This window comes from Pelobates fuscus, chromosome 11, assembly GCF_036172605.1.
Source record: "Pelobates fuscus isolate aPelFus1 chromosome 11, aPelFus1.pri, whole genome shotgun sequence".
Lineage (NCBI taxonomy): Eukaryota > Metazoa > Chordata > Amphibia > Anura > Pelobatidae > Pelobates > Pelobates fuscus.
In genome coordinates this window covers 59,429,576-59,449,975 of record NC_086327.1, presented here as the reverse complement: position 1 = coordinate 59,449,975, position 20,400 = coordinate 59,429,576, and the positions used below count along the sequence as shown (strand labels likewise).

Below are 20,400 nucleotides of genomic sequence, written 5' to 3'. Positions count from 1 at the left end.
CCCACAGTTTTTACACTACATAGACAAAAATATACCAAAACGTGCAGATTGTTCCCGATCGGATTGCTATTACTTTGTGGAACGTTTCGCCGAATGGTTCACGGAATATCGTCGTTCTTCTGGCGAAATTTGTCCCATAGGATTGAATGGCAAAGCTAGAGTGGGAGCTGTCAAAAGCTGAAAAATCAGGACATGATTTCTAAACTGCCACCACTCCCTCATTTTCAGGCCCACCTACACAAATCTTATATCAAAACGTTCAGCTATCCCTGCTGCCACTAGAAATGTCCACGGCTAAGCCATAGTCCTGATAGTTTTCACAATATGACCATTTGTTTGCAACTCACGCCTTCCATTGACATTCATTGAAACTCCACTCTGCAAAGCTCACATTTGAAGGGCAATTTCTAAACTGCGACTGTGCCTTCATTGTTAATATCTCAGAGACATACTATGCATCAAAATGTAGGTCTGGGTCTTGTGATTCTCACAATATAAAGCTCTTCACTGTAGGATTTATAGTTTTTAAAATACGACTGTTTGAAGATGGCAACCGCAAAAATACTCTGACCTGTGCAAGGCTGCAGCAGCAAGTGATGTCATAGACAGGGCCATTTGCACCTGCTAATGTTTTTATAACTGTATGTTTTAATGTAACTGTGCAACAACGTTGCAATTAAATGTGCTATATAAATTAATAACAGTTACTCCGCCCACTCCAGTTTTAGACTACTGGTGGAGGCAAGAACACTTCACACAATTTCCCCAGAAATTGTAGCTTTTCTAGTTAAGTGTTCTTGCAAAGCAAGACCACTTAATGTTATCTCACATATATATTATTATTATTATTATTCTTATTATTCTTATTATAGCCAAATTTACCACCCTAACTCCTCCCACAGTTTTTACACTACATAGACAAAAATATACCAAAACGTGCAGATTGTTCCCGATCGGATTACTATTACTTTGTGGAACGTTTCGCCGAATGTTTCTCGGAATATCGTCATTCTTGTGGCAAAATTTGTCCCATAGGAATGAATGGCAAAGCTAGAGTGGGAGCTGGCAAAAGCTGAAAAATCAGGACATGATTTCTAAACTGCCACCACTCCCTCATTTTCAGGCCCATCTACACAAATCTTATATCAAAACGTTCAGCTATCCCTGCTGCCACTAAAAATGTCCAAAGCTAAGCCATAGTCCTTATAGTTTTCACAATATGACCATTTGTTTGCAACTCACGCAGTCCATTGACATTCATTGAAACTCCACCCTGCAAAGCTCACATTTGAAGGGCAATTTCTAAACTGCGAGTGTACCTTCATTGTTAATATCTCAGAGACATACTATACATCAAAATGTAGGTCTGGGTCTTGTGATTCTCACAATATAAAGCTCTTCACTGTAGGATTTATAGTTTTTAAAATACGACCATTTGAAGATGGCAACCGCCAAAATACTCTGACCTGTGCAAGGCTGCAGCAGCAAGTGATGTCATAGACAGGGCCTTTTGCACCTGCTAATGTTTTTATAACTGTATGTTTTAATGTAACTGTGAAGCACTTTGGGCAACAACGTTGCAATTAAAGGTGCTATATAAATGATAACAGTTACTCCGCCCACTCCAGTTGTAGACTACTGGTGGAGGCAAGAACACTTCACACAATTTCCCCAGAAATTGTAGCTTTTCTAGTTAAGTGTTCTTGCATAGCAAGACCACTTAATGTTATCTCACATATATATTATTATTATTATTCTTATTATTCTTATTATAGCCAAATTTGCCACCCTAACTCCTCCCACAGTTTTTACACTACATAGACAAAAATATACCAAAACGTGCAGATTGTTCCCGATCGGATTGCTATTACTTTGTGGAACGTTTCGCCGAATGGTTCACGGAATATCGTCGTTCTTCTGGCGAAATTTGTCCCATAGGATTGAATGGCAAAGCTAGAGTGGGAGCTGTCAAAAGCTGAAAAATCAGGACATGATTTCTAAACTGCCACCACTCCCTCATTTTCAGGCCCACCTACACAAATCTTATATCAAAACGTTCAGCTATCCCTGCTGCCACTAGAAATGTCCACGGCTAAGCCATAGTCCTGATAGTTTTCACAATATGACCATTTGTTTGCAACTCACGCCTTCCATTGACATTCATTGAAACTCCACTCTGCAAAGCTCACATTTGAAGGGCAATTTCTAAACTGCGACTGTGCCTTCATTGTTAATATCTCAGAGACATACTATGCATCAAAATGTAGGTCTGGGTCTTGTGATTCTCACAATATAAAGCTCTTCACTGTAGGATTTATAGTTTTTAAAATACGACCGTTTGAAGATGGCAACCGCCAAAATACTCTGACCTGTGCAAGGCTGCAGCAGCAAGTGATGTCATAGACAAAGCCTTTTGTACACCTGCTAGAGTTTTTATAAATGTATGGTTTAATGTAACTGTGCAACAAAGATGCAATTAAATGTGCTATATAAATGATAACAGTTACTGCGCCCACTCCAGTTGTAGACTACTGGTGGAGGCAAGAACACTTCACAATTTCCCCAGAAATTGTAGCTTTTCTAGTTCTTATTATTCTTATTATAGCCAAATTTGCCACCCTAACTCCTCCCACAGTTTTTACACTACATAGACAAAAATATACCAAAACGTGCAGATTGTTCCCGATCGGATTGCTATTACTTTGTGGAACGTTTCACCGAATGGTTCACGGAATATCGTCGTTCTTGTGGTGAAATTTGTCCCATAGGAATGAATGGCAAAGCTAGAGTGGGAGCTGGCAAAAGCTGAAAAATCAGGACATGATTTCTAAACTGCTACCACTCCCTCATTTTCAGGCCCACCTACACAAATCTTATATCAACATGTTCAGCTATCCCTGCTTCCACTAAAAATGTCCACAGCTAAGCCATAGTCCTGATAGTTTTCACAATATGACCATTTGTTTGCAACTCACGCAGTCCATTGACATTCATTGAAACTCCACTCTGCAAAGCTCACATTTGAAGGGCAATTTCTAAACTGCGACTGTGCCTTCATTGTTAATATTGCAGAGACATACTATGCATCAAAATGTAGGTCTGGGTCTTGTGATTCTCACAATATAAAGCTCTTCACTGTAGGATTTATAGTTTTTAAAATACGACCATTTGAAGATGGCAACCACCAAAATACTCTGACCTGTGCAAGGCTGCAGCAGCAAGTGATGTCATAGACAGGGCCTTTTGCACCTGCTAATGTTTTTATAACTGTATGTTTTAATGTAACTGTGAAGCACTTTGGGCAACAACGTTGCAATTAAATGTGCTATATAAATAATAACAGTTACTCCTCCCACTCCAGTTGTAGACTACTGGTGGAGGCATGAACTCTTCACACAATTTCCCCAGAAATCATAACATCTCATGCCAGCTGCCTGATGAAGCCAAACTTGCCTTACTTTACAGATATGTGACAGAACTTCAAATGCACAGCAGATCTCATTCAAAATCGTGCAAGAAAGGTAACAGAGTATGCAGATTTGGATTTCCAAAGCCACCTATTAGAAAAACTAGGGTAACTTACCCGTTGCCAGAAGAACAAGGAGATTGTGCAATGAAACCACAAGCAGCCAAAAACAAACTGAAACCAGTCTGGGATTTGCTTAATAACCGGAATGTGCAGCTTGAAGACATGTCACAGCTACTGGCACAGTGTGATATGACTTTGAATCAGTACAACTCGTACATTGAGGCATTGACCTGCTCAAGCGTGATTGTAATGAAACATGATGTCAAAGACATTATACGAAAAAAATGAAAATAATTAACCTAGGGCCAAAATTTAGATATCACAAGGTAGAGGGCACAAAAAAGCGGGTAACCCCTAAATGGTGAATATCATAGAGAATAAACAAAAAAAGAAAAAAATGCCATTCTACCTGTGTATGATTTACTGAGAAGACTATAGGCTTAAAAAGTAACTTTTAATAAATAAATCTAAAATAAAAATATATTAAAGAAAAATCATATGAACAACAGGAGTGGGTTGAGACTATACAGTGAGTAAAACTCTGACTACTTATACAAGCTGTAAAAGTGTATACATAACACTAATGCTGAAGCAATACTGTTTTGCTACAATATAACATCGGTGTATTTCCAAGTAATAGAAGTGATACTATATTATATATCACTAATAGCTGTAACAAGAAGGGGGAGATAGGAGGACTGCTAAACCAGTGCTATCAATAGTTAAAAGATTTATGGATAAGTAAATCCCTGCATGATAGTACAACTAACGACATGGGTTAGCTCCACATACAATAATTGATAATGTTCTATGGTGCTTAACCTCAGAAAGATCCAAGATAATGGTTCAGCTAAGACAGATTTCTGACAGACGGCGATTAGCCAGTTAAATATCACAAAAGCTGCCTAGATCATAGCAGCGTATTGATAATAAATAAAGGTTGCTGTCAAGCAGTAAAGTGTAAAATAAGGGGTTGCTGACCTGGCTCCGTTTTTTCTGCAAGATTCCTAGCAGTATATTCTAGTGTAACAACGGCTGCCTGCACTGAGTTATCTTATGCTTTACCACAGTGGAGCACAAATTAGTAGCTCACCTGTGAAGGACTGCTGACAGGCAGCAGTTAACTGGTTAAAAGTTATAAAGAGAGGGTTTGCAAACAGTTTTGAACAGGTTGCCTAGGTATTAGAAAATGTACAGACAGTGACAGAGTAAGGCATATAGAATAAAGATTCCTGAGTCTTGTGCCTTCGAGGGCACCCCTTAATAAAATGCCTGGTCTTCTCAATCTCTCTATACTCTACCTTGTGATATCTAAATTTTGGCCCTAGGTTAATTCTTTTCATTTTCTTCGTATAATAATTTTAGGGTCCTAGGACCCAGGTTTTAATACCATAACCAAAGAGCCACCTTATAAGTAAATCAGAACGAACATCCTGAGGGATGGCATCCTATTTAACACAGATTCCAAACTAAGATTTTGGTTCAAATGAGATAATAGATGTTTTCTCACTGAACCCACTCCCTAACCCTAATCCAACTGATATAAATGAGATATTTTTCTCGACTCAGAATCTTTATAAAGATCAAATTAAAGACTTTTGGGAGTTGGCAAGTCTGAAGCAGTATGTTGAAAAAAAGCTGGTACCCCATGGGAATATCAAGAGGAGCAGAGGGGAAGTACGTGATGACGTAAGACGCCGCACGTACTAGAGGTGGGCGTGTCCGGAACGAGGAAGTGGAGAGCGATCGCGGGGATGAGCTAAGCGTGCCGCTCCGGGATCGCTGTTTGGCCGGCGGCAGAGAATGACCGAGTGAGGTGAAAGCAAAGCGAGGACTTTCAAAGGCCAGTCTGGAGTCTGGAGAAATAATCTGGTGCTCGATATACTGAGCTGTCTCCTAGAGGGGAGGAAAACGCTGAAAACTCACTTTTTTCGCACAAGGAAACATCAGAACCCCCATAAGACAAACGAGGAGAAACAAAAAAAGGAGCATTAAGAGGGGAAGGGGAAAAAAAAAAACATATATATTTAAATATATGTTTTCATCTGTTTTCCAAACAGTCATACAAAACTGTGAGTACCTCTAAATATATTACAACACTATTACTGCAGTAAAATACATTAATACTGCAGCAAAACTGCACATCCTGTATATACTGCACATAAGGCCACATCACTATAGCATATCAATATATTTGCTCAAAAATACTGGCTTGAGAAATTACTTTTTTTTTTTTTTCTGGAAGAAATTATTGTATGCGAATTTGAGTTGCCTAATTAGCTCAATCACTTAAAACAAAAGTCATATATTTTGGCCAAATAAGAAAGGCCAATTAGTTGAAACCTCCTGGTAAGAAGCAGCTAGAAAAAGAGTACAAGAAAACGGGAAGGAAAAGAAGAGGGGAAAAAAAAAATGACGACCAGAAAACCTACAGAAAAGGAGAAAGAAATTAAATTGGTCCAACAAACAGAAAAGAGGTTGTCTGGCTTCTTCTCAACCCCCAGTAAGGACGTTCAAGAGCAGACAATTGAACGCACGACAGACTCGATTAACACCTCTAATATAAATTTAGAAATGCCAACTGTACAATCCCAAGTAGCTGCTTCAATTAGCATACAAGAACAACTTAAGCAAGTGCTGGAGCAACAACTGAATTCACTAAAACAAGATATGTTTGCAAGTTTTAACGACATAAAACAAGAAATTAAAAATGTTGCAGTATCAGTGGTGGAAGTCGAAAGAAAATGTGATGTGTTTGCAACCCAAATAAAAGAAATTAATACGGAAGTGCAGTTTCTAACAAATAAAGTCGATAATTTAGAAAATAAAATAGCAGCTCTGGAATACAGATCAAGAAAAAGAAATATAAGAATAAGAGGAGTTTCTGAAGAAATCACCAACGAAAAACTAAGAGAATATTTAAACAATTTATTTAAAGAACCTTTACCAGAAATATCTTCAGGCGAATATCAAATAGAAAATTTCCATCGAATATACAAACCCAATACAACTGCCTCACACCTACCAAGAGATGTAATAGTGAGTTTTGTCTCACTACCAATGAGAAATAATTTAATAAAAGCCAGCCGTATTAAACCCCGAATAAATTCTATTTACAAGGATATAATTTTTTTACAAGACTTATCCTATTATACTAGGACTTGGAGAAAATCTTTTTCTATGGTGACAGACTTTCTCAGAAAAGAAAAAATCAGATTTCAATGGGGTTTTCCATCATCCCTAAGGTTTACCTGGAAACAAGAGAAAAAAATGTTTTTGGAAGCAAAAGATGCAGATAGCTGGTTAACCGCCATTAAAGAGAAAAGATGAGAATAGAAGGAAGAAACAAGAAATGACTTTTTTTTTTCTTTTTTATCTCTCCTTGGCTGTTTTTGACAGCTTCACTTTAGAATTAATAATGCTTTTTTTTTCACTGAAATACACTATTACACTTACATAGTCAATGATTCACTTACATAATTAACAATGTTTTCACTTAATTGGAATTGTTGCATCAGGTTTTTTTTCCCTTTTTTAGGAACTTTTAATTCACTTGAAATTAAAGATATATCGATATATGAAGTAAGGAGTGATAGGAAACATGTTTAAGCAGAAATAGATAAGGGAAAAGGGGAAAAATATTAGTATGAGGGTTGAATGCATACTATCCACACACATTAAGATTAGCAACCTATCTATTAGCAATAGGAAAAGATAAAGTACACTTGCAATTAAACACTATAGGAAAAAATAATATTTATTGTTTACATATTGATCACTAGTAACTAATGTTAAGATGATATAGATTCACTTCTTTTCTTTTTTTTTATTATTATATATTATTACTATTTCGGGGCAGAACGATATACATATTATTACCTCTTTCTGGACATACCTACTTAGTGTCTAATTTAAAGACACAATAAGGACTGAATTTCTAAATGAAAATACACAGTCCTTGTGCTAAAAAAGGAGGATTTCCTCCAATGATTTTAAATGTATGTTTTGTTGGTGAGCATGTATATGTTTTTGCAGCAGTGGAGAAAAATACGGTTTATTATCGAGTGGAAAAAGAAGTAGAGAAGTTAATGAAAATAACATGATTAAAATGCTTACACTCAATGTTCAGGGAATGAACACTATAGCAAAAAGAGCCCTACTGTACAAATATCTGAGTGAACAACAATTGAACCTAATATTTTTACAAGAAACCCATTGGAGACAAATAGATAAACAGAATTGGGGAGGTAAAAGATTTCCACTTATAATTCAACCTCCAATAAAGACAAAAAAAAATGTGGGGTAGCTGTAGTATTTGGAGAAAAAATTAAAGTTGAAATTATTCATCAGATACAAGACATTAAGGGTAGATATTTGATAATAATATGTAAAATTGATTCCATACTTTTTACACTATGTAACATATATCTCCCAAATTATTCACCAGTGTCTTATTTAAAAAAAATATTGGAAAAAGTAGATGAAATAAAAGTGGGAAAGTTAATATTAGCAGGGGACTTTAATGCTGTATTAGATCCTCAGATTGATAAAAAAAACTAATGAAAGGAAAAAATCTAAACCAAATAGTTATAAAACAAGCCAAAGCTTTAAAAAAAAATTAAAGATGAGTATAATCTATTTGATATTTGGAGAATGTACAATCCCAACGAGAGGGATTATACACATTTTTCTAAAGTTCATTTTTCTTATTCAAGATTGGATATGATTTGGGTAGATCCAAGTATTATTGACATGACTAAAAAAACAAAGATTGATGAAATAGTTTGGACAGATCACAATGGGGTCTCCTGTGAAATAGCCTTCACCACACCCAAAAGAGAAGCCTATACTTGGCGTTTAAAAGATAATTTGTTTGGCTATGACCTAAACAAAACTTATATAGAAAACAATATAAAAAATTACTTTAACCCCTTAAGGACACATGACATCTGTGACATGTCATGATTCCCTTTTATTCCAGAAGTTTGGTCCTTAAGGGGTTAAAGAAAATATATCAGAAAATATCGATCCATCTACTCTATGGTGTGCTTTTAAGGCTGTTATAAGAGGCCACTTTATTAAGTTACAAAGCCAATTAGATAAAAAGATCACTCTGTCGTATCTATATACCGAATTAAGAAATATGACTTGTATTAATAAACAATATCCAACTCCTGAAACTTATGAGAAAATATCAGAACTAAAAGAAAACATAAAACAAAAATTAATAGACATGACAGTCAAAAACATGGACAGATTAAAACTCAAATACTATTCCAAGGGTAACCGAGCTGATAAGATGCTATCGCAAAAACTCAGGAAACAAAAAGGACAGAATAAAGTAGAAAAAATAATACAGAATGGAAAAGTAGCAATTACCCCTAGAGAAATTGGAGAATGTTTTAATGAATACTATGGCAATTTATACAATATACCTCAAATCAATACAGATGAGGATATCAAAAAATATTTAAAAACTATAAAGAAGTTTCAACTACCATCCACCGATAGGGAACTTCTAAATAAGTCTATAACCATGGAGGAGACCATGAAAGCTATAAATAACTTAGAAAGGTCTCAAACACCAGGCCCTGATGGGTTCAGCAATTTATTTTACAAAACATTTAAAGATCTATTATGTCCGTATTTGACCTTGGCTTTTAATACAGCAGCAAATAAAGGATCTCTACCAGCAGAGATGCTCAAGGCTAATATTCTACCAATTCTAAAAAATGATAAAAATCCCACCGACATTAAAAACTACCGTCCAATATCTTTAATAGATGTAGACACTAAGCTATACGCTTCGATTTTGGCCACTAGAATGAAAAAACTTCTCCCATTAATTATTCACAAAGATCAAATAGGATATGTCCCAGGCAGAAATTCCTATACAAGCATAAGGAAAATCATCAATATTTTGGACGATGCAAATAGAAATAAAGTTCCAGTGCTGACTCTGTCGATTGATGCTGAAAAAGCATTCGGCAGAGTCAGCTGGAAATATCTATCAGCCGTTTTATCACACTACGGACTGGAAGGCTGGATTAAGAAGGCTATTATGGCCTTATATGTAAATCCAGTTGCACGTACCATTGGCCCTAATATTGTTGCCCCATGGTTCCAACTTAGAAATGGTACAAGGCAGGGATGCCCCCTCTCGCCATTACTTTATTTGTTGACTATAGAACCATTGGCTGAAAATATCAGAAACAATAAGAACATAAATGGTTACAAAATAATGGATGAAGATCAAAAAATCAGTCTATACGCTGACGATATTTTAATTACTGTTACAAATCCCAATAGTTCCTTAAAATATATAATGCAGGAAATAGACCGATACAGTTTTGTATCAAATTATAAGCTAAATGCAAATAAATCCCTGATCTTAGATATCAATCTTAATAAAAAAAATGCAACAAGAGATTAAAAACAGATATGACTTTAGTTGGGTCAATGAAAGCATGAACTACTTGGGAATTAAAATAGTCAGAGAGATAAATAAGACCATGGAAATACATTTTTTAACATTATTATTGGAGCTTAATAAATGGCTAAAAGATCGTAGAAATTTAGAAGTTACTTTCTGGGGACGAATAAATGTCATTAATTCATATGTCATACCAAAGTGGAACTACATGTTTCAAATGTTACCTCTCCATATTCCAATTCATTGGCTTCAATTAATCAAGAAGTTTTTCTCAATACATTTGGAAAGGTAAAAAGCTAGATTAAAACAATCAATACTAGTACAAAAATTACATAAGGGCGGACTTTCTTACCCATTTATAATAAATAATTTTAAAGCTGCTACTATTCTGCATGTTTATAGAATGCAAATTGAAGAAAATAAACAAGAGGGGTGGTATAAAATGGAAATGAAGGCGGGAGATGTTCCCTGCTTAGATTGTTTAGTTTGGAATATAAATAAAACGCCTAAAAAAAAAAGAATATTCTAATACTATCCTGACCCAATTACTGGAAAATGGGACTAAGATTAAAAAAGCATTGAATATAGAAAGAAAAGTTCCAAGCTATTTAGAGTTAAGCACTGTAGAAAATCAAGTAGAGGATTTAAACCTGAATAACTGGAAAAAATTGGGGATAATAAGTCTAGACCATTTATTGACAGAAGGGTCAATCAAAACTTTTGCCCAAATAACATGCACTTATAATCTTCCATCTAGAGAGATGTTCAATTTTTTAAGACTTAAAAGCTATATGAATACACACCTTTTAACACCAAAGACCAATTTGAGTAACTTGATTGACCTATTATTTACCTCAAAAAAAATTAATAAACCACTCTCTAAAGCTCTAATATTAACTAAATCAATGGTCAAGAATATAAATCCTACCGCGATACAGGCTTGGAAAAAAGACCTAGATATTGATATTAGTATGAAACAATGTGGCTCCTCAATGATGGAGGTTAAGAAAAACATACACTCATTAAATTTGTTAGAAACACACTTTATAGTTTTAAATAGGTGGTACTTAGTACCAGCAAAATTGAACAAAATATATCCTCTAACTCATGGGTCGTCAACCTGATCCCTACCGCCCACTAGTGGGCGTTTTACGATTTCAGGTGGGCGGTAGGGATTTCCAGGTTTTGACGACCGGGCGGGCGGGTGCGAGCCGGCGGTACCCCTGCGACTGGGTACCGCCGTGACAATTTGCGGCCCCGGCCCACGCGGCAAACCGCCGGGGCCGCATATGGAGGGTTCCATCGGGTGGCCCATGCTGTCAGGGCCACCCGATGGATGTGGATTGTGAGGGGGCCTGGTCGCGCTGGTAAAGCGCCCAGCGCTGACCGGGCCCCCTGTGATGACATCATCTCTGCTGGGAGGAAGTGATTCCCGGTCACTCCTCCCAGCATACTGAGAGCCCGCGCGGTAGGAAGGAGGAGGAGGGAGTCAGAGTGGGAACTCTGACTCCCATCCATCTGAGCCACCACTGGACCCCAGGGAAAGTCACCCTCCTGAATCTAAAAGGTAGGAAACAGGAGGGTGACTTAAATATAATATGTGTGTGTGTGTGTGTGTGTCTTTGTATGTATGTCTTGTGTGTGTTTGTGTGTGTGTGTCTTTGTATGTATGTCTTGTGTGTGTCTGTATATATGTGTGTCTTGTGTGTATGTATGTATGACTGTCTGTTGGTATGTGTGTTTTGTGTGTGTCTGTATGTATGTGTCTTGTGTGTATGTGTGTCTGTCTGTGTTCCTGTATGTGTGTGTGTGTCTGTATGTGTCGTGTGTGTCTGTATGTGTCGTGTGTGTATGCGTCGTGTGTGTTTGTCAGTATGTGTCTGTATGTGTCGTGTGTGTGTATGCGTCGTGTGTGTGTGTCTGTATGTGTCGTGTGTGTGTATGCGTTGTGTGTGTGTGTCGTGTGTGTGTATGTGTCGTGTGTGTGTATCTATGTGTCTGTATTTGTGTATGTGTGTGGCTGTATTTGTGTATGTGTGGCTGTATTTGTGTATGTGTGGCTGTATTTGTGTATGTGTGGCTGTATGTGTGGCTGTATGTGTGGCTGTATGTGTGGCTGTGTGTGTGGCTGTGTGTGTGGCTGTGTGTGTGGCTGTGTGTGTGGCTGTGTGTGTGGCTGTACGTGTGGCTGTACGTGTGGCTGTACGTGTGGCTGTACGTGTGGCTGTACGTGTGGCTGCACGTGTGTCTTGTACGTGTGTCTGTCTGTTATAGTGGACTATATAGTAAGTGGGCTACCTAGCTCAGCCTTCCTACTGGGCATTGCTACAAGGAAGGTTAAAAAATAGAAAAAAGGGGAAAAAAAAGGTGGGGAGGGGAATTGAGGAGGGAGAGGAGAGGAGCTGACGCACAAATGAGAAATCATATTATGCGCAAACAGAGAAGTCGTCTGAATATCACTGAAAGAGACCTTCGTTTGTTCCTTACGAAAATCGAACCAGATATCAAATATTTAGTCTCGCAGCATCAACCTCAAGGATCTCATTAATCACTAGTAAAGGTAATTTCAATTTACTTTATTGTTTTCTCATTAAACTTTATAAAGTTAAAAACCTTATAAACCTGCATTAAGTAGAAATAAAAAGATAAATGTACGTACATTTATTTTTTGTAAAACACCCTCCTTTCTAAAAAAAATCTGCATTTGCGCGAAAACTGGTGGGCGGTAAGGAATTTTTTTCAACCAAAAAGATGCATTAGTGGGCGGTAGGTAAAAAAAGGTTGACTACCACTGCTCTAACTAATCCCATCTGCTGGAGGTGCAACAACACTACAGGAAACTTTAGACATATTTGGTGGGATTGCCACAAATTAAAAAATCTGTGGTCGAAAATACAGCATTTCATATCCAAGAGTCTGAAACTTGAGTTGAAAATTTCCCCAGAAGTAGTTTTATTGCATTTGAATTGGCCATGTATGGCGCAGGAAACAAAAGTAACTCTTATACATCTCTTTTTGGCGGTCAAAATAGTAATTGCGAGATGGTGGAAAAAAGATACAGAAATCCCCTGGAAAAAGTTCAAAATTGTAGCGGTACTTACCTTATCCGGGGGCCGGACGCGGTCCTGCATGCCAGTTCTGGATGAGCATTTGGCTGGTTTGCGTAATACTTGGGAGCAGGTTCAGCGTTCTTTGGTGGACTCTGCTGCCCGCCAGAAGGCTCAGGCTGACAAGCATCGCAGAGCGGCTCCTTCCTATGTTGTGGGGGACAGGGTTTTGCTTTCCACACGGAATATTCGCCTCCGGGTGCCTTCTATGAAATTGGCTCCCCGCTTCATTGGTCCTTATCGCATTATACATAAGGTTAATCCCGTTTCTTATGCCTTGGGTCTGCCTAAGAATCTGCGTATACCCAATGTATTTCACACCTCTTTGTTGAAGCCTTACGTACGCAACCGCTATACCCGGCATACTCCCCCTCCCCCTCCTGTCTCTGTGGAGGGTCATGAGGAGTTCGAAGTATCTGCTGTTATTGACTCTCGTTTTCTTAGGGGTCGGCTTCAGTACTTGATACATTGGAAGGGTTATGGGCCTGAGGAGCGCAGTTGGATTTCTGCGGATGCTGTTCATGCTCCCCGCCTTGTACGTTCTTTCCATTCGCGTTTTCCTGCCAGGCCTGGTCCTGCCCGCCCGGAGGGCGTGTCCTCAGTGGGGGGTACTGTAGCGGTACTTACCTTATCCGGGGGCCGGACGCGGTCCTCTCTTCAAGCCGCGCGCGGTCCTGCGGCTGCACGAGCCGCGCGCGGCTCGTCCGACTGTTCAGACAGGAAGGCGGGCAGTGACCGCGAGAAGCGGTCACGTGTCCCGCCTGCAGCTAAGAGCGCGCCGCGAATCTCGGGCGCGCTCTTAAAGAGACAGTGGGAGCCTAAATTGCAAAAAGGCTCCCATTGGCTCCTGTCATGCCAATCACCCCATACACTTACCTGTTGGGGGAGTGGAAGTGACAGGAGCCAATCACATTAGTTTGAAGGCTACTTATACCTACCCTTTTTCCTTAGTTCCTTGCCCTATCGTGGTTTCTGCTACAGTTCCCTTTAGTGCTTGTTGTGTTCAGTTGTGTTTCTCCGTATTTGACCTTGGCTTTGTATTCTGACTTTGTTTTCGCTTTATCCTATTCTGTACTGTTTGCCGGCTTGCTGATTCCTGTGTACCAGTCCCCGGCTAGTTTTCGTTTACGCTGTCTCTTTGTGCCCTTGACCTCGGATCGTTCCTGACTCTGTCTTATCCTATTACGTCGAGTCCGGCCACTCTAAGGTCCGGTAGACGTATCTCTCCTCTGTACTGTCTTCTGTTAGGCTGGATCCTGCGTGTAGGGGTATATACTCGTTACAAAAATCAACTCGAGTTTCAGATTAAAATGGAGTTGATGCTTAGCAAACAAAAATTAAGCAATAAGGTATTGGTTTGGCTAAAATGTATTGAGCTAATTGACGTAAGAAATATTACTGATCAGTTAGAAGTGGATTAATTCCATGAACACTGAAAAAATTTGGAAAGGGGGAAAGAGCAAGAGAAACAAGGAATGTTTCCACTCTACTAAGGCTCTGGTTTCTTTCTGTTTCACACTGCTGCTATGTTGTCTTTTGTCATATTATCATATTGTCATTGTAAACCTGTATTGTTGTATTGTATTGTTTAGAATGAATGAAAAGAACAAAAATTCAAAATAAAAAGTAAAGATTAAAAAAAAGAAAAAAAAGCTGGTACCCCGTGGGTTAAGATTAAATATCTCCACACCAGACAAAGTAAACACAGAAGAGAAACGGACAGGTTGGAACAACATTCTTCTTGACTGTTCCTTTAAATTAATGGTATACTTAATCCAGCTAGAACAAAATCATTTTGAGACTATTAACAAAAACCTTAATGATCAAATAACGTTAACTAAAGAATTTCAATCAAAACCTGACTACAAACCCATGGAGGCACAACTCCAAAACAATCTTGAAAGCTTCACTAAACTTATTAGGGAGAAAAAACATTTTAAATTCCAGAGGGACCATAAAGACTTCAGTGAGGGTAACATTTTTAAAGCTATACCCAAATCAAGAAAAAGAACTAACAGTAGAAACTCCTCTACTTCTGATTACACTGATTGGTCAGACTCAGAGTCTGCAAACAACAGTAATAGTAACAGCTCCAACTCCTACAGATCAAGGAATTATAATCAAACACCTAAAGGTATTTTACGAAATCAGGATAAATCAGTATCATTTCTGAATAAACCCCCCTTGACTGATACAGAATTGGAATCTAGACCAGGCTCCTCTTCCTCCTCTCCCTCTCCTTTTTTGGACCAAACTTGGCAAAACTCTCAAAAGCCAAAATTAAGAGACAGGAAAAAATGGGGTTACAGGGGAAACAGGAATCGTTAAAAGCAGCAGCTCTAATGGTTCCCACAGAAAACAAAGTCATAAATCTATCCACATTTCAACTAAATACTACACATCTGTCCCTTCTAAACAAAGGGCTCTCCTTTGTACCCACACCTAATACTGACAAATTGAACTGGTTAAAAGATACTAACCTATTTGGTAGAAAGCTGGCATTGAGTGCTCTACATAAGAGAAAATAAACTCTACTCGCCAGGGACATGGGTGTAGCACCAGAAGACTAACCACATTTGAGAACACTAGTCACGTTACTGGACGATCAAGACAAAGACCCACCTCTCACAAATCTAAAACCACAAAGTTGGTACACTCCAAACTTTAAAGAGGTGACAAACATTGACCTTTTTATTCAAATTACATTTAATCAAATTGAACAACTCCCTCCTGACAAACCTATACAAATTAATAATCTATCACATGAAGAGACACGTGCTTTAAAATAATTGAGATCAAACCCCAACCTCGTAATTAAACAATCTGACAAAGGAGGTAATATTGTACTAATGGAAAAAGAAAAATACATTGAAATGTGTATGGTCCATCTTTTTCACACCTCATGCTATGAGAAGCTTCCAAATGACCCTACTACTTCATACCTGAAACCTCTCAAGTTACTACTTACTGAAGCAAGAGATAGTGAGATAATCTCCCAAGATGAGTTGAAATTTATTTGTCCAAATAACACACCTATGGTAGCGACTTTTTATTGCTTACCCAAAATTCACAAAAACAAAAATAATCCACCAGGAAGACCAATAATTTGTAATAACTCACTCACAGAACAAGCGAGCAAATTCATGGAGAAAATACTCCACCCATTTGTAAGTGATCTTCCATCTTATATTCAGGACACTAAACAGACATTACTCACTCTTGAGAATCTCACTGTCCCCCCATACACTCTTCTAGCCAGCATAGATGTAGTCTCTTTATACAATAACATCCCTCACAAAGTAGGCCTTGAAGCCGCCCAATATTTCTTAGAAAAATCATCCAAAATTACAGCGTCCCAAAAGGATTTCATTATGGAACTATTGAGTTTTATACTAACTCACAATTATTTTGTGTTCAACGGTACCTACTACCTGCAAACTAGGGGCACGGCCATGGGAAGTGCTTGTGCCCCTAGTTACGCTAATCTATATTTAGGGTGGTGGGAAGCCACAATTTTGAAAAATACGTTACAGACAGGATTTGATAAATTCATCATTAGTTGGCATCGCTACATTGATGATGTCCTGATATTTCGGACTGGCTCAGTAACACAGTTCGAGGAACTAGTCTCGATACTGAACATCAACACTATCGGCCTACAATTAACTCATGTCATCAGTGAGGACAGACTAGAATTTCTGGATTTGGTTATTAATCTATCCCAAGGGGGTGAAGTAGATACCGAACTTTACAGAAAACCTACTTCGTGTAACAATTTCTTACATTGGAACAGCCATCACCCTTACAAACTCAAGGCAGGTATTCCCTACGGGCAATACCTGAGGGCAAAAAGAAACTGCTCGAGAGAAGAAACCTTTATAAAAGAAGCTAAGAACTTAAGGCTTTGCTTCAAACAGCAAGGCTATCCAAACAAAATCCTTAAAAAGGCATTCCAACGAGTCTCTAGTATGGACAGATCAACTAGTCTCAGAAATTACAAAGTGAAGGATACTAAAGCATAGGCACTTATGATCAACTATGGAATCCTATTCGAATAATCTATGCAGACAATTGGCCGATACTCACCCACAACAAAGAGGTGGCCACTAATCTTTCTATATTCCAAGTATCACAGCAAGACGAGCTAACAATCTGCGTGACCTGCTAGTTCATAGTCATCTTGAACCAAAACCATCACCTAAGACATGGCTACAAGAAACAAAGGGAATTTTTAGATGTGGGAAATGTAAGGCATGTAGGTTTATCAAACCATCAAAATCAGTCTTATGCACCAATACGCAGAAAACACATCCGATTAATGATTTTGTTAATTGCAGCACCACAAAAGTAGTGTACATCATTACTTGTAGCTGTAAACTACAATATATAGGAAAAACCTTCCAAGAGCTGAGAAGGAGAATCCTACAACATGTGAATTCCATCTCAAACCTAAACATTTCGACTCCTGTCTCCAATCACATAAGGAACTTCCATAACTCGGATGCATCTCATCTTACGTTTCAGGTTTTAGAACGTATCCACCGGAACACTAGAAAGGGAAATTTTAATCTCACCCTACTAAGGAAAGAATCCAGATGGATACATGAATGTAAGACCTTATCCCCCTTGGGACTAAATGAAGAATTTAATTTTACCCCCTTCATTCACAAATAAATGCATAATTATTCATTATCAATATTAATTTAGGTCTATTACAAACATTCTTTCCTAAAATCTTAAAATCCTAAAAACTTTCATTAATGTTACATTTTAGTCAACAAGTTTAGGAATCCACTAATATATCTGCACTAATCAGTAAATAGTTTAGCAGATAAACGTTGCTATGTTCGTTCAACTAACTATGTCACTATTGTTAATCACTTATAAGTTAAAATAATGACATTACTGTCATTTTGATAATCACTGTTACTTACACTTTTCCACCCTTTTTTTATGATCAATCATTTTAATATTCAGTAAAAAAAACCATAAGATTCAGGTAAACATAGGGTTAATTAGTCAATTATTTCTTAATGGTTGAGATTCCCTCCCAAAGCTACCATTGGTCAGAATCCTGAAAATCTCCCAATCAAATAAGAGCTTAGGATTTAAATACTCCTATACTTGCCTGTATCTGGTTCCCCTCTGATGAGCTTCACTGGCAAAACGTGCACGTCAGGGGCTCTGGACACATACTGACACATTATTGGTGTCGGCACCTAACTCTCTGCTTATCAATTGCTAAATTACCGACATCAAGTTCTTTCATGTCCAGCATCTCAGGAGTGCATAGTGGAGACTCTTAACAATATTTACAAAAAGGTAAACCTAGGTAGAGAAGAGGAACCTCCTCATCCCCACACTTGGTCGACCCAATAGGAGACCCCTCCCTTCGGTAATGCTTCACGATAAAACTTAACGTTTATTGTAATTTATCAAAATAAAATATATATGTGTAAACACCAACAAAATGAAAAGTGAAAAAAAGTGGGTAAGAAAAAAGTATAAAATAATAATGGGGAGAGCCACAAAAATAACTGTTTAGAAAGGCCACCTCAACAAATACGATGCTAAGATGGGAAAGTCACCACCCAATAACTTTGAAAAAAGGCATCCCGGTTGGTCAGTACCTACGCTTGAGGAGGAATTGTTCAACTATGGATGAATTTATCAACCAAGCCAAACTCCTCAGAGCTAGGTTTAAAGAGAGGGGATATCCCAATCGTTGCCTCAAAAAAGCATATCAAGGGGCACTATTAAGTGATAGAGAAGATCTCCTAAAAGATAAAGTAGCACCAACAAAGCAGGAACCTATTCGCTGTGTGGCTACGTTTGACTCTGGATGGGACCAGACCAAACGAATACTAGGCAGATTCTGGCCTTTGATTTCCCAAGACCCCCAACTTAAGGGAGTAGTGACTCCTTTTGTCTCCCTCACTGCACGAAGAGGCAAAAATCTAAAAGAAGTGTTGGTTCCTAGTCATTTATCCACAAAAAGGGGCAACACCAACTGGCTTTCCGTGCAGGGAACTTACCAATGCGGCAGGTGTGTGGCCTGCCAATATATGTTAAAAGATTCTAAAGTTCTCCCAGACTTGATTGACCAATCAACATGTCAGATCAAAAAATGTTTAATTGTAATACGAAGGGGATTGTATACCTACTGATATGTGTGTGTGGCCTCAGATATGTGGGGAAAACTATTCGCCCCTTCAAGAGGCGAGTTATGGAACACATACATTCAGTTAGGAATTTTAGAGATACCCCAATCTCTAGACATGTTAGAAATGAACACCAAGGTGACACACGAGGGATCAAGTTTGCGGGTATAGAGAAGATCCAGTTAGGACGCAGAGGTGGCGACCTGGACCGTACTCTTCTCAAGAGAGAATGCTATTGGATCTACAAATTCAATACACTAGCCCCTAACGGACTAAATGAAGGGTTTACATTCACGCCCTTCATTGAAAACTAAAATGAGTTCCACAGTAGATAATATTCAACATCAGTAGTAATGCAAAAATTACTTAAACTGTATATATGTATATATAACAATTTGTGTAAATACTTTCGTTATTTGTGTGTTTAAATTTGGTTTTTAATGTCCCTCGGCCCCTTAATCACAGAAGTGAACAAGTGATATAATATCTATATTTAAGGAAACAATGCTAAGGAACTAATGGACATCTCTATATATACACATACATAGATATGTATGTACAGTAAGTTTTCGTCTTGTCCCGTCCCTTTAAATAACCAGGACACAGATCTTGTGCTCTTAGACAAACATAGCATGGATCCGTTTATTACTCTTACATATACTCAGACATGGATGCATAGATTTTTAGGTCCTGCCCCTTTAAATAAGGACTTGGATCATGTAAACAATTTATCTGTCATTTATACCATACTTGCATATATGTATATATATATATATATACTTTTGTATCACTGATGTATCACTAATGTGCATATGTGTATAGATCATGGACTAGTTCCTCTAATCATAAAGTTCGTGTAAAGAGGATAACTAGCTGGACCATTCAGACTAAGAGTGGATACAGACTAATCTCTGTCTGATCCACTTGATAAAAAATGACACAGATCGTCACTTTGTTCAATATGAATTGAACGATAATGCACCAGGGAGGTCCTTAGAATCCCTGTCAATCATCCGGTGACGTTCACAAGGGGGCGGCATCTACTTGAACGGAATTTTTCGGCGCGAACATTTTTTTGATACGCCCACTGTTTTCCGACCCGGTACACCTATATAAAAGAGCCGCACGAGGGACAGACTGACACTATACCTCTGACGAAGGCGCATTAAG

The 20,400-nt window shown here is 38.1% G+C and overlaps 1 protein-coding gene across 1 annotated transcript in view; it reads left to right on the top strand.

Annotated features, from left to right (window-relative positions):
• The window catches only part of LOC134576879 (uncharacterized), a 121,564-nt gene extending 117,747 nt beyond the window's left edge, over window positions 1–3,817 (top strand). Inside the window, exon 4 of the mRNA XM_063435562.1 lies at window positions 3,431–3,817. Coding sequence (XP_063291632.1) covers window positions 3,431–3,817 — 387 coding nt within the window. The remainder of the gene's footprint in view (window positions 1–3,430) is intronic.
• The last annotated feature ends 16,583 nt before the right edge of the window (window positions 3,818–20,400 follow it).